The 15853-nt window shown below is 42.8% G+C and overlaps 1 protein-coding gene across 2 annotated transcripts in view; it reads left to right on the top strand.

Annotated features, from left to right (window-relative positions):
* The window catches only part of LOC115129594 (ETS-related transcription factor Elf-1-like), a 79033-nt gene that overhangs the window by 32618 nt on the left and 30562 nt on the right, over window positions 1-15853 (top strand). For both annotated transcript variants that reach the window (XM_065018695.1, XM_029660132.2), the window contains exon 2: window positions 15423-15758. In XM_065018695.1, coding sequence (XP_064874767.1) covers window positions 15687-15758 — 72 coding nt within the window. In that variant the 5' untranslated portion in view covers window positions 15423-15686. The remainder of the gene's footprint in view (window positions 1-15422; window positions 15759-15853) is intronic.

Genomic DNA, 15853 nt, shown 5'->3' with positions numbered 1-15853 from the left:
CCAAGCCTGCGATAAGATTGAGGCCAATGAAGCAGAGTTAAGCTCCTCTTTCTGTAGGTGTGCTGACTGTGTGTGTGTTGCTGATTTGCAGCATGCCTGACGATGGGTGGACGCACCAGCCCGCTTGTGTCCAGACCTGTTTTGGTATGTACCGCTCTTAGCAGCCATGTCCCCACTCCCAGAAGGAGCCAAAGCCTCAGTGTTCTGATAGTACTCCAAGATTTGAGGGCACAATTTCAATAAAGGCTCGGTATGCTGTAATCTCTGCCTCAAGCAACTACTGGAGAAACAAAAGAATCTTGACTGCATTTTCCTCCCCGTTTGATAGCCCCTCTCTATGGAACCATGATTCTTAGGGTGAGCCTTGCCAACTTGCATGTATTACCAGTTGGAGAATGCAGAGCAAGTTTCAAGGTGCAGTGGTCGTCTGATGAGGCTAAAAAGCAGGAATCTCGCTGTCAACTTTTTTTTTAGTTCAAGGTTGCTGCTGCATGAGTGGCTGTGTTGTGAAGCATGGGTGTTGTGCTGCTGGTATGTTTAAGGCATGGTTTTTCTCTCCTCTTGCCGACCTGTGCTGTGACATGTTGGTATTAGCACACATGTAAACAGATCAGGGATGTGTGTGTGTGTGTGTGAGAGAGAAAGAGCGAGATGGCGAGGACAGTGCTATTTCATAACCATACCATGGAGCATAGTTTTAAAAAGTCCATGTGAGGGCCATTGGACTTGGAATTAGCTTCAGAGGGCCATGTTTTAGCAGTAGTTTCCAGTTCATTTGGGCACAAACTGGTAGAATCAATGTTATTTCAATGTAATTTGTCAATGTACTGTGACGTGGAATCTACGTGGAAAATACATTGGATTTGAATATCATCAACTGTTGTTTTGAGGGTGAAATTTCAGTCACAGGATTATGTCATCATTGTAACCAATTTTCAACATAGACAAACCTTGCATAAAATATGTAGAATTTGTACCTTTGAAATAATGTCAAACTTTCAACGTCATTGCACTATGTACTTTTATTGTAATCTGATCTGCAATCCAGGTCACTTGGTTGCACTATTAGAGGAAGCACAGTGATAACACATTAAGTTGTTTTATAAATACAAAATATCTGACATTGTATTCCCATTTTAACTTTGTTGCGCTTTTAAATGGTTGAAAGCGCTGTGATACCACTTTTGGATGACTACTAAACCAAAAATCCAACATTGTTAGGTTGTGCTTTTAGAAAAATAATCTTGTTGAAAGCATACATTAGGAATTCAACAAACTTCTGGCTTTCTTTTGGAGTGGGTGAATGAAGGTTGAAATCTCATTGGAATGTGTTGTATGAATACAAAATATCTGACATTGTATTCCTATTTGAACTTTGTTGTGCTTTTAAATGGTTGAAAGCATACATTAGGAATTCAACAAACTTCTGGCTTTCTTTTGGAGTGGGTGAATTGATCAACATCTCAACCAAATATGAATAAAATTGTCACATTGAAATGATGTGGTGTGCCCAGTGGGATGTTAGCGTTTAGGCAGCTGTTGCTTAGGAGATAGGTGGGGATAGGTTGGGATACTGGATGGAGTTGAATGTGTTTTTGCTATTCCAGTTTGGTCACGTACCAAATTCTTCCCACTCGGCAGCCAAAACAACAGGAGAGTCTTCAAAACAAAGCATTTCAAATATTTCCAAGAGAGTATAATTGTCAATGCGTAAGAGGCAGCTGAACTGAGGCTGAAAGAGAGACATACTTTAGTCGTCTCTGTCTTGTGTCTGTGTTTTTCCATTTCAACCCATTTTGTCACTCAAACACATAAGGTCCTAAAAGCCCCGAGAGAGAGAGAGAGACATAAACGACTAACACCCACCCAAGATCATATCACAGATTTCAAAACCATTAGATATTCTATCAAAATCATACATAAACCTCAAACTTTCTGTTGACGTGCCTTGAGAAGTAGGGAAGTAATTCTTGGACCAAGGACAAATGTGGAGATTCTTCAGCAAGTGAGTCATCCGTCTACACTTACATTTTGCAATCATGTCAGTTTGCTATTGGATCCTGCGAATTGGCCCCAAGCTAATTATTTCACCTCAGTGCACATGAAGCAGGTTGGAGATGGGGGCAATGATGATGAGCAAACAAGCATCTCCCATGTGAGATGTGTATTGCTGCTCTTCAGCACATCATTTTATATACTCATATACCATTTGTTTGGTCACATATGACCAATAGGCACCTTCGCAGTTTCCAGATGCTAATCATTCTTGATATTTTGTGAACAGGTAAAATGGCCAAATGGACATTTGAATGAGTAGCTTCTAGTAGCGATCAAGTAGCTACTAGCTTTACTTAAGAGATAAGGGGACATATGTTTTTAGTGTCCCTTGCTGCAATTTCCTGTCCTGCTTTCACAACTCTAATGGCTCTTCCTATCTATGGCGTGTGGCCTGTTGCTACATAATATAAATAGATTGCTGGTGGTGGGGTGGTAGTTCAAATTTTTATTTTTTATTTTTAGAATCCATGGTTTAGACAGTGGGCCCATTTGCTGCTGGTAAAATATAATATATTACGGAATATACAGTGCATTCAGAAAGTACTCAGTTTTTCCACATTTGTTTCGTTATAGTCTTATTCTAAAATTGATTAAATATTTTATTTCTCTCTCATGAATGTACACACAATACCCCATAATGACGAAGCAAATATTGGTTTGGAATTTTTTGCAAATGTTTAAAAAATAAAAATATCACATTTACTGTCACGCCCTGGTCTAAGTATTTTGTGTTTTCTTCATGTATTGGGTCAGGCCAGGGTGTGGCATAGAGTTTTTGTATTGTGGTGTGTTTTGTCTTGGGATTTTGGTATGTGTGTATAGTGGGATTGTAGCTTAGTGGGGTGTTCTAGGAGAGTCTATGGCTGTCTGAAGTGGTTCTCAATCAGAGGCAGGTGTTTACCGTTGTCTCTGATTGGGAACCATATTTAGGCAGCCATATTCTTTGGTTGTATTGTGGGTGATTGTCCTGTGTGTCTTGATGTCCTTGTTAGAGGTTAGTAGACACTTGTATAGGCTGTTTTCGGGTTTCGTTTATTGTTTTGTAGTGTTAGTGTTTTGTCGTGTTACGTTTGTTTATTAAAGATGAATAGAAATAGACACGCTGCAGTTTGGTCCGACTCTCCTTCACCATTAGAAAGCCGTTACATTTACATAAGTATTCAGACCCTTTACTCAGTTCTTTGTTGAATCACCTTTGGCAGCGATTAAAGCCTTGAGGCTTCTTAAATTTGACGCTAAAAGCTTGGCACACCTGTATTTGGGGAGTTTCTCCCATTATTCTCTGCAGATCCTCTCAAGCTCAGGTTGGATGGGGAGCATTGCTGCACAGCTATTTTCAGGTCTATCCAGAGATGTTTGATCGGGTTCAAGTCCGGGCTCTGGCTGGGCCACTCAAGGACATTCAGAGACACTCCTGCTATGTGCTTAGGGTCGTTGTCCTGTCGGAAGATGAACCTTCACCCCCAGTCTGACGTCCTCAGTGATCTGGAGCAGGTTTTCATCAAGGATCTCTCTGTACTTTGCTCTGTTCATCTTTCCCTCGATCCTGACTAGTCTTCCAGTTCCTGCCTCTGAAAACCATCCCCACAGCATGATGCTGCCACCACCATGCTTCACAGTAGGGATGGTGCCAGGTTTCCTCCATACATGAAGCTTGGCATTCAGGCCAAAGAATTCAATCTTGATTTCATCAGACCAGAGAATCTTGTTTCTCATGGTCCGAGAGTCCTTTAGGTGCCTTTTGGAAAACTCCAAGCGTGTTGTCATGTGCCTTTTACTGAGGAGTGGCTTCCGTCTGGCCACTCTACCATAAAGGCCTGATTTGTGGAGTGCTGTAGAGATGGTTGTCTTTTTGGAAGGTTCTCTCATCTCCACAGAGGAACTCTTAGAGCTCTGTCAGAGTGACCATCTGAGTGGCCAGCTCAGGGAAGAGTCTTGGTGGTTCCAAACTTCTTCCATTTAAGAATGAGGCCACTATGTTCTTGGGGACTTTCGATGCTGCAGAAATGTTTTGGTACCCTTCCTCAGATCTGTGCCTCGACACAATCTTGTCTCGTAGCTCTACGGACAATTCCTTCGACCTCATGGCTTGGTTTTTTCTCTGACATGCACTGTCAACTGTGGGACCTTATATAGACAGGTGTGTGCCTTTCCAAATCATGTCCAATCAATTTAATTTACCACAGGTGGACTGCAATCAATTTGTAGAAACATCTCAAGAATGATCAATGGAAACAGGATGCACCTGAGCTCAATTTTTTGTCTCATAGCAAAAGGTCTGAATACTTATGTAAATAAGGTATTACTGCTTTTTTAAATTCTAAAAACATGTTTTTGCATTGTCATTACAGGGTATTGTGTGTAGATTGATGAGGAAAAAATGAACTCAATCAATTTTCGAATAAGGCTGTAAGGTAACAAAATGTGGAAAAAGTCAAGGGACATGCTGATCTGGTCCTACCTCTGTGGATATTTGGTTAAAGTTTTAGGCCTTTGTGTCATATTCTGCTAATCTTTTAGGTATCCTGAAATATCAGTTCAGGTTAAATAAGGGACTATCTAAACCCCGTTGCATGTATGAGGAGAGAGGAAATGTGCATAGGGCTGTTTCATGTTCTCTGCGTTTTTTGTGGCTGCCTCTGACTTTATCCTCTATTGCACTTTAAGAAGAAGTTGTTCTAAAGGGTCACCCTTGAATGTTTATATTTGGTAAGCTTCGAATGGAAATTTGTTGCCAGAACAGCTGGGCTAACAACTCATAAAATACTTTGAGGGGCCTCATATGAACCATCCTGATCTCGCAAGCTGTAAGGGTATTTCATATTTCCTTTACCAAACTTCTAACATAAATCCAATGACAGGGTGACATTTTTTGGTTGATTTCACATTGAGTCCAGATCAGTTGACAACTCATCCAAATGTAAATTAAAACTAGACATTGAACTGACGTCTGTGCCCAGTGGGTATTAACTGTCGTGGAGAGGAACTATAGAGTTGATTTTTAGAACTACTGGCAGGACAGTGTTACAGGAACATGGTTAGAATTGGCGTGAAACCAGTGACGAAAGGGGCCAGCTTGGTGGTGCGGTATGGTGTGTTGCAGTGGAAGGCAACACCTTGCTCAGGAACACATGAGGGTTTCTATGTGTGTGTGTGTCTAAATGTGGGATTGTTAGATGTGAGTGTGAGTTTTGAAAGGGCACGTGTAGCATATCAAGGTTAACAAGAAGAGGCCCACTGATTCCATTTCCATTCACTAACACGGCCATTATGAACAGTAAACTTAGTATTACTCGCTGACATGTAAAAAGGTGCGATGGAGGTCGAGGAATAAGTCCTTGTTCAAGGTTGGTCTTTCTGAGGAGATACATTTATTGAATCAGATCTGCAATCGCAATACAGGAATTTTCTATACACATGAGTTTTGGACTTTGGAAGGCACAGAGAAGGGGTAGAAACACATCAAAGGCCGAATCAGTTGGTTAGAAGGAAGGAGGGGGAGTTGTGCGAAAGAACTTTCCACTCTTGCACCGAGAGAGACGTTTTCTACTGAATGTGGTCTAACAGACAGGAAGTCGCTGAAACCCAGTGATGCATTTCCTGTCAGTGCAAGCTTTACAGGTCAGTTTGTGGCTGCTGTTTCAATTCTCTCAATTATATTTGCCGCCTCTATTTTCACTACACTCCCTCTTCTCTCTGTTTCCTCATGCATGGTATGCTCTGCCATGATATGAGGGGTGTGTGTCAATATATTATAACATCAGGATACTTGTGTAGGCTACAAGTAAGCTACAATTGATTATTTAAAGATTAGTATGATTTAACATCCATATGAAGACTCAATGCAGAAGTCATGTGAATGTTGGTCATCTCACTGTGATCAATAAATTAATCATGGCTGAGACTACACACATAGCTGATATTTCTGCTTTAAAAAGTAGTAAATTACCATGCAAATGATCATGGATTAACAGGCACTCATGTGACTCTATGAGCTGCGGGTTAGCACTAACAGCACCAGTCTGTGTTTTCACACCCCACAGAATGCTAGCAACAGCTAGCAACAGCTAGCTCTTCAGATTTAGCCTGTGCGAGTTAGCACTATTATCTCCAGCCTGTTGTCACGCACCAAAGAATGCTATAGTTCTTTCGGGTTTGCCATAGTAAGTTAGCACTAGCGGCACCTGTCTGGGTGAGGGTGTGGGTGCTGCTGCCTTCGACCTTGTTTTTATCGCTGTCTTCATTTGGCCGTGGCATGACCAGCCGATGCCGTGCATTTCTACAACAGACAGACATCACTGTTGTTTTGGAGGCAGCTGTTGTGTTTAGAATGACAACTCCATTATCAACTTGATGTTGTTTAATGTCAACTCATACAGAATAGAGTAATCAATCCAATATCACAGACGTCAGGCATAACAGAACAATAACAGCACTGTTGAACTGTGTGTTAATGTTACTCTTAATGCAACACCACAAACTCAGATATATCAGAGTGCAGACATAACAGCAGCATGTTTTGTTGTTTTACCGGCCCCACTCTCTCTTACTGGCTGTTATTATAGGATTCCTATGTCCACTGCCTTCCTTTCTGGCCATATATCTCGCCCCGGCATGGCAACTTGCAACCCCCTATTACCCAATAAAGTTTTGTCAGTTTAAACATGCCGTGACTGTGAGCATTGTGCCATAGCCCATTCCATAGCCCATGCATGGACATGTACATGTGCTGAGCAGAGCTGAGAATACTTCTACCAGTTTTTATACAAACACACACTGGTGTAGGTTGTGGTGGCAGTGAAAGTACCTTCTGTGTCTGTGTATGCTCTGTTCTTTGCCTGGCATGGAGGTAGCAGCCTCTTAATTGCTGTCCCTTCACTCTGTCGAATTAGCAAACAGTCACCTCATAGGACTATGACCTTTGGATAATTCCCAATCAACCGGCTAGTTTGCCTTGAAAGGTTGTCTGTTCTTTCGCCCGTGTGAGATGATGCCTCTGAAAAACTGTATCTTTGCCAACTTGCATGTCTTAAAGACTCTTTTAAAGTTGAATTGTCTGTTACCATGTCAAGGCAGTGGCTACTTCATTCTCTCACTCAGTAGGGGTGTGCTGTTGTTGTTGAATAAGATAAATGTCTTAGCCTCTAGTCTGCTAAAATCATGTGTTTTTTCCCCCTATTGATGTGCACGAGGCCAAACAGTACAGGCAAACTATTAGCCAGAGAGGATTCTACTATAGCAGGGCTCCAGGACTGACTTGACACCAGCCTAATACCACTGAGTCATTTCCTCAACAGGAACCCAGAAGCATTCCTGCAAAACAGCACTTCTCTGCTGACTACACTTGATGACCACAAAAAATTGATGTTGTCCTCAGTTTTTCTGCCAACATGTACATTGGTATTTTGCTTTGCTCTCTTAGGTCAGGTCTCAGTAAATACAGCTGAATTGGGTTACCTTCAATGTAGCCTCACTTTTGCCAGGCTAATAGCTAGCAGTTTATGGGAACTAGAGCAGGGGTTCACAAACTTTTTCATTCAGACCCCCCTTCCAGCATTAGGGACCCCCCCCCAGTTGTGTTGTGACAAGGTAGGGGGGTATACCAAGTCCATATTATGGCAAGAACAGCTCAAAGAGAAACAACAGTCCAGCATTACTTTAAGACTTGAAGGTCAGTCAATACGGAACATTTCAAGGACTTGGAAAGTTTCTTCAAGTACAGTCTTAAAAACCATCAAGTGCTATGATGAAACTGGCTCTCATGAGGACCGCCACAGGAAAGGAAGACCCAGAGTTACCTCTGCTGCAGAGGATAAGTTCATTAGAGTTACCAGTCTCAGAAATTGCAGCCCAAATAATTGCTTCACAGAGTTCAAGTAACAGACACATCTCAACATCAGCTGTTCAGACGAGACTGTGAATCAGGCCTTCATGGTTGAATTGCTGCAAAGAAACCACTACAGTACTAATAACACCAATAATAAGGAGAGAGAAACTTGCTTGGGCCAAGAAACACAAGCAATGTACATTAGACGGGTGGAAATTAGTCCTTTGGTCTGGAGTCCAAATTGGAGATTTTTGGTTCCAAACACCGTGTCTTTGTGAGATACTGTGTGGGTGAACGGATGGTCTCCGCATGTGTATTTCCCACCGTAAAGTATGGAGGAGGAGGTGTTATGGTGTGGGGGGTACTTTGCTGGTGACACTGTCTGTGATTTGTTTAGAATTTAAGGAACACTTAACCAGCATGTCTATCACAGCGATACACCATCCCATCTGGTTTGGGTTTAGTGGGACTATCATTTGTTTTTCAACAGGACAATGACCCAACACACCTCCAAGCTGTGTAAGGACTATTTTACCAAGAAAGAGAGTGATGGAGTGCTGCATCAGATGACCTGGCCTCCACAATCCCCTGACCTCAACCAAATTGAGATGGTTTGGGATGAGTCAGACCACAGAGTGAAGGAAAAGCAGCCAACAAGTGCATATGTGGGAACACCTTCAAGACTGTTGGAAAAGCATTCCAGGTGAAGCTGGTTGAGAGAATGCCAAGAGTGTGCAAAGTTGACATCAAGGCAAAGGGTGGCTATTTGAAGAATCTCAAATATAAAATATATTTTGATTTAACTTTTTTCGTTACTAAATGATTCCACATGTGTTATTTCATAATTTTAATGTCTTCACTATTATTATACGATGTAGAAAATAGTAAAAATTAAGAAAAACCCCTGAACGGTTGTGTACATTGGAGGCTAAGCTTTTCTGTCAGTCTCTCTCAGACTTAGACTTAACCACTCGAGTGGAGGCATATATTCCCTTTGTGATGAGCTGTACTAATTGACTGCAGTGGGTCAGTTTTCCTAACCTTTGCAGTGTTTGGATAGTGAAGAGAGGACTTTATGCCCATTGTCTATCATCTCCGTCTAAAATCGCATTTGGAAAATCAAGCGTGTACTGCCTGAAATGCCAGTCTTAAGTCCGTTTCCTCGCTATTATCGCCAAGCAGGAAAGAACGCCACACGTGTCCTCTCTCTCTCATTTCTCCCATTTTTCCCCGAAAGCGCTCATCAGATCAAGAGCTATTCTGAGACTCTGAACTCAATCTCTCGACACAGGGCGAGTGAGTGTTTGAGCAAGCATTACCACCCGTACTACAACCGCCAATCACATAGTCATACCAGAACCACCGGAGCATGCTCCAACCACCCTATAACATCACCTCTTTGAACGTTAAAAAAAATTATTAGAGAAAGGAACTGGGGTTGATAAGAATATATGGTTCTTGGTACGTTTTCTCATATCTCACAATGTTTACGTGGTCGCCACATGTAGGCTGACACATTGCCTAGTTATTTAATTGGCAAAATTACCTCCTTTCATCGTTAACAATGAGCTCAGCCGAGGAGAGCGAAGACGGGGAAATAATGGCCTGCTGGAAGCTGTACGTTTGTTCATGAAGCCAGGGCTGTATTCAATTCCGTGAAGCGTTCGGAACATTGCAGATAGAAAGGTAGGGCTAACAAATACAGCTAACACTATTCTCTATTCCACCGGACAGACAGTCATGTCTGTTCTACACAATACAACGCTCTGTGACGTCGCTCCCTTCCGTACAGACCCCAGGCCTCTAATTGGTTGTTATTGCGACTGCCAGTCACTTTGCGCCAGGAGAGGTGGAGTAGTCTTCTGCTGTTTGTTCTTTTCTACTCCTCAATACACAGCAGGTAGAACTGACACGAGAACACGCTACAACAAACGTTTGTTTGAGGATGGGAGAGCGTGGAGCACATCAACCATCAGTCACATGACATGTGCCACAGTGGAGTGGTAATTCCTTCTACTAACTCCAGTAGTACTCAAGAGGAAAGCCACTTCGATACTAAAGTAACTTTTTCGTAACAGGTTAGGAGAACTTACGCAGCAGGTTACGAGAGTTAACCTCAGTCTCCTAAACTGCTAAATTAAGGTTAGGAAAAGGGTAAGGGTTAGCGAAAATGCTTTTCTAACCTGCTATGAAAATCACTTTATATTGAAGTGGCCTGAAAAGAGTATGTCCCAGTACTCATGTAGCCTGAGGCTGGCCAAGAGTGGCCCCATGCAGGCTAAAGTCACACTCTGCTTTATTTGCTCTGTGGAGGCTTGGGAAATTGAATAACACTTTTAGATATAAAGTCCCCTGTTTAGTGGACCTGCGTGGTTCTGGTACTGGTTCCGACTGACATTTTCGCTTATGAATCGATCTGTGGACACCGTAACGGACACTCTTCCGCCTGTTTGAAGTAGGATGGGAAATCTGGCACCACTTGATGCTGGGATGTACCATTTCATTTGCTCTTCTGACTGTCCATCAACTCCTGGCTGAGCCCACCATCACAGCCACAGACAAAGCACATACATGCCTGCGAAGTGGTCACTCTAGCACATTCAGAGATCGATTTTTGTCAACTTTAACAAAGTAATATAAAATCATTCATATATTTTGAACAAAAAATACTTTGTTTGTTGTAGACAGAAAATATTAATATGAGATGAAAGACAAGTTCCTAACGAGGTCAAGAAGCCAATCTAGAGCTCTGTGTGATGTTCACGGCGATGGGGGCAGTCATTTTGATAGAGAGATCTTTAGAAAATATGCATATTTTCTCTAACACTAATCATACAAATATGTATTTTACACGTACAAGGAAGGTGAAATCTTATAGTTAGTCATTTTATAATTTGATTATCCTACATTTAGAAAGCATATGTCATTGCAAGCCTTATTCATGCAGTTTTGTTGAATAGGAAATACATCATAAAATATTTCAGATTTTCAGATTTATATCATATTTGTACTGTGTACTTGTGAGCTTGTGTCCTCAAAAGTGAATGCACCTCAGCAATTTATAACAATATTTACCAGAAAAGTATGTTAACCTTTGTTGGAGTATGCAGCATTACTAGTTATTGTTTATGGCCCTCTCATGATAATATATATATATATATAATATTACTTAGGGGATTATGTAGATTACAATTTAGATTACATTTTAGTGGGCCTCCCGAGTGGCGCAGTGGTCTAAGCCCAGGCTCTGTCGCAGCCGGCCGCGACTGGGAGGTCCATGGGGCGACACACAATTAGCCCAGCTTCGTCCGGGTTAGGGAGGGTTTGGCTGGCAGGGATATCCTTGTCTCATCGCGCACTAGTGACTCCTGTGGTGTTCTGGGCGCAGTGCACGCTGATTTGCTTTTTTCCCCTGTCGTCTCCTCTGACTGACGTACTGTAGAGTGATCTCAGCCATGTCATCTGTCGTGTGCTCTGGGACACTGTACAGGTCTCTCTAATGGCTGACTGTCTGTAGTAATCTGTCTACCCTCAGCACTCTGCCAACTGGGTCACCCAGATCAATGATGTGATAGCAGGAGGGATATAGAACACACACACACACACACACACACACACACACACACACACACACACACACACACACACACACCTACCTTGCATTAAACCCTCTGATAAAAAGCCAGGCCGTCCTATAGTGATATTTCTATTGATTTGATAACAGGCCTTTTCTGGCATCTGTGCAAATTATTCATTCAGTCACAAGCCTATCTGTAAACTCTGGCAACAAATGTAATAGAATTTGAAAGTGCCATGGAACAACCATACTACTGACAGTTATGGTGGATGGCATGAGGAGTAAAGAGAAATTGAAGAGAGAAATGAGACAGGATTGTAGGGGTCATATCATATTCTGTCCTCTCTAAAAGGCACAGTTCATTCAAAAATCTACCCTTTTCAGGGCCTATATTCACAAAACACTCACATATTTTAATTGATTGACCTTGACTTTGAAGTGAACTGTCCCTTTAAGTCTAGAAGGGAACATTGGAGTTGGGCAGTACCAATGAAGTCATATACTGTATGATGTCTATGGGAATCTAGGCATGCCCATAGACTGAAATAAATATATGCAGCCAGGAATGGGCTCCCATATGAACCTGACCTCTAGATGTTTACTTTCTTCCCAGAGAAGCAGAGAGAGTGGATTCTGCTTAGTCCAGGCTTATGCGTGCTGTCTGCTCCATGTGTGGCCTCTAGCCTGTGTGACTACTGAGTGCGGGGAGTCACTTAGTTGTCTGTCTGCCCACGGAGGTAGTTTAATGTGGTGCCTGGAACTGAAGGCTCCATCTGCTCCACCTCCCATTTAACCCCACCAGGAGGTCCATTCCACTGGGAGGGGCAAATCTCCCTCCCAGCAGATGCCAAGGGCACTGGCAGTCATAGGGCTCCAGCTTATAATGCCCAGCAGTGGGTGGCAGAGGTGGGCATGGAAACTATCCATGGGCAGAGTGAAAGAGAGAGCGAGAAAGAGGGAGGGAGAGGCTGTGTGAAATGAAAGGCTAGCCTTCAGTACTCTTCCTACTCTTCCTTTCCACTCCTCTTCTCCTCTCCAGTCCCCCTCTCCCTCCTCTGAGCTTCACGTTATGCATTTACCAGAAGCAGGCAGGGGAAAGAAACAAGAGACTTTTAATCACACATATGTTTGACCCCCCCCCCACCACTTTACTCCCCCAGTTTGAACCCCCCGTCTTCACTCTCTCACCCTCTCCCCTTTCACCACCCCCCCAGAGACACAATTGAACTAGGAATGCGCTTCGTCAGTCACACAGGCATTTCAAAGCAAACAGGCCCCACCCTGCAGCAGTGGTGAAGGAAAGGGGGTAGGTAGGGGCGGCTGGGCGTGTGGTGGTATCGGGGGGGGGTTCTAAGTACTGCTGACATCTCTATCTTTATCTTTCTCTCTCCCCTCTCTACTGTTGCCAGCTTTCATCTCCTCCACCCTCCACCTCCCGATTTAATCTTTAACCAGACCCCCGGCCCCTTCCCATCCCATCCACACCCCTTTCGACCAGCATGTGGGATGCGGGCTACACTCTCACTACAATCCCCCTATCCCTCCATCCACCCATCTCTTCCTCCCTCCCGAAGGGGGCTTGGGCAGAGACCATCAAAATAACTGTGTTCTTTTTCCAGAACTTGTTTCCTGTTCTTCCACCCCACCCATGTTTCCCCCCATCATTTACACTGGCTCTCATGACCAGGGGTGAGCTCACATCCCCCCTCCCAAGGTACTACAGATGTGACGTCAAAGGGGGACTAGTCTACTTACCGCTACTGGGCTTTGATGGAGTAAAGGGAACCATGTGCTTCTGAAAGTGGAGCAACACAAACCAGACGAAACTCTTCTGAGTTTATGCAAAAAGCAATCAAACAAATGTCTTCAATCAATCAAGTGCCTATACTGAAACCCAGCCTAAAACCCCAAAAAGCATCTTCGTGATCCGTGTAGTCATGTCTAAAATGGATCTACATTTTTAAATTGATTCAAATATTTTTTTCCCCTCATCAATCTACACACAATACCCTGTAATGACAAAGCAAAAACATGTTTTGTTTCTCTTTTTTCAAATGTTTAAAAAAACAACTGAAATTTCACATTTACATAAGTATTCAGACACTTTACTCAGAACTTTTACCCTGCGAGAGTAAAAAAAAAGAGCCCTGTTAAGAACTTTTATTTTTTAATTTTTTAATTTGATATATATTGACTTTCAATGTTAGCAGTGATTACTGCCTCGAGTCTTCTTGGGTATGACGCTAGAAGCTTGGCACACCTGTATTTGGGGAGTTTCTCCCATTCTTCTCTGCAGATCCTCTCTAGCTCTGTCAGGTTGGATGGGGAGTGTCGCTGTACAGCTATTTTTTAGATCTCTCCAGATATGTTCGATCGGGTTCAAGTCCAGGCTCTGGCTGGGCCACTCAAGGACATTCAGGGTCGTTGTCCTGTTGGAAGGTGAACCTTCGCCCCAGACTGACGTCCTGAGCACTCTGGAGCAGGTTTTCATCAAGCATCTCTCTGTACTTTGCTCTGTTCATCTTTCCCTCAATCCGGACTAGTCTCCCAGTCCCTGCCACTGAAAACCCGCTTCACAGTAGGGATGGTGTCAGGTTTACTCCAGATTGGCATTCAGGCCAGAGTTTAATCTTGATTTCATCAGACCAGAGAATCTTGTTTCTCATGGTCTGAGAGTCCTTTAGGTGCCTTTTGGCAAACTCCAAGCGTGTTGTCATGTGCCTTTTACTGAGGTGGGGCTTCCGTCTGGCCACTCTACCATAATGTCCTGATTGGTAGAGTGCTGCAGAGATGGTTTTCCTTTTGGAAGTTTATTTGATCTCCACAGAAGAACCCTCGATTGCTTAGTTTGGCTGGGCGGCCAGCTCTACAAAGGGTTTTGGTGGTTTTTCCATTTAAGAATGATGGAGGCCACTGTGTTCTTGGGGATCTTCAATGCTGCAGGCATTTTTTGGTACCCTTCCCAGATCTGTGCCTCAACATAATCTTCTCTCGACCTCATGGCCTGGTTTTTGCTCTGACATGAACTGTCAACTGTGGGACCTTATATAGACAGGTGTGTGCCTTTCCAAATCATGTTGAATCTGAGCAATATTTTTTGCGTCTCATAGCAAAGGGTCTGAATACTTTTGTAAATATTTATTTATGTTTTACATTTTTATAAATTAGCAAACATTTTGAAAGACCTGTTTTTGCTTTGTTATTATTGGGTGTTGTGTGTAGATTGATGAGGAAACATTTTTATTTAATCAATTTAAGAATAAGGATGTAACGTAACAAAATGTGGAAAAGGTCATGGGGTCTGAATACTTTCCGAATGCACTGTAGCTTCTCACTGAGGTGACAGCTATAATCACACACTTTTTCAAGTGACTACAATAGAAACTGAATGTGAAGCTGGGCAATGGATGTATTGGAAAGTGTGGTTGCATTTTTCCATGTGCTCCGTGCTGGTCTTTATTCTACTTTGGAAGACTGTGAGAGTGCATGTCAACCCAGCTAAGAATTCTATGGAAAGAGAATGTTTTTGTAATGTTTACCTAATGTTTGAGTGTACAGTTTTCCATTAGTTATGGGACCATTCTATCTGAGTTAGCAAAAACCTTCTGAGAACAATTTAGCATGTTGCGGCATTAGGGTTAAGAGAACATTGCCTTAATGTCAAACAGAACATTTCTGTGTATCAATTGTCAGGACATTGCCCGATGGTCCCAAAGAAACGCTGTATATACTGTAGTTTCGCTATTGTTGTTTTACTGCTGCTCTTTAATTACTTGTTACTGTTATTTCTTATTCTTACTCGTATTTAGTATTTTTTTTAAACTGCATTGTTGGTTAGGGGCTCGTAAGTAAGCATTTCACTAAAGGTCTACATCTGTTGTATTCTGCGCATGTGACTAATAAGATTTGATTTTGATTTGATTGAATAACTGTGGTTACTGACATGTTCCCTTCTCTCAGGCAGGTGTAGATGCTCCAGACACAGCAGGCCCCAGGAAGAGGCTGCCTCCATCCAGGCTCAGCGAGGCTCTTCTCTCAAACAAGTGTGAAGAGGCCACTGGAGAATCTCAAGAAGGGAAGCCATTTTGTTGTGACCCACAGTGACTCTTCAGCAGTGACATTGACATTTGAACCTTGGGTTCAGTCTGGTGGATTTTCTGGACAGTCCCTGGAGGGGTAGGAAAACACCCTACCCATCAGTGTCCTACCCTCTTCTTCATCACCATGGCAACAGCAGTGCAGCCCAATGAGCTAGTGTTTGAGTTTGCCAGCAATGGAATGGATGAGATCAATCAGGTACCTGTCATTACATTGGAAATAAGCAGTAGTCAATGACAGTAGTGTTATCAATATGTACCACCACCAATGCAGTAGGGAGAAACCGTGTCCTT

This window comes from Oncorhynchus nerka, linkage group LG5 (assembly GCF_034236695.1).
Source record: "Oncorhynchus nerka isolate Pitt River linkage group LG5, Oner_Uvic_2.0, whole genome shotgun sequence".
Classification (NCBI taxonomy): domain Eukaryota; kingdom Metazoa; phylum Chordata; class Actinopteri; order Salmoniformes; family Salmonidae; genus Oncorhynchus; species Oncorhynchus nerka.
The sequence above is the reverse complement of the archived record's forward strand: the minus strand, read 5'-3'. Positions and strand labels throughout refer to the sequence as shown.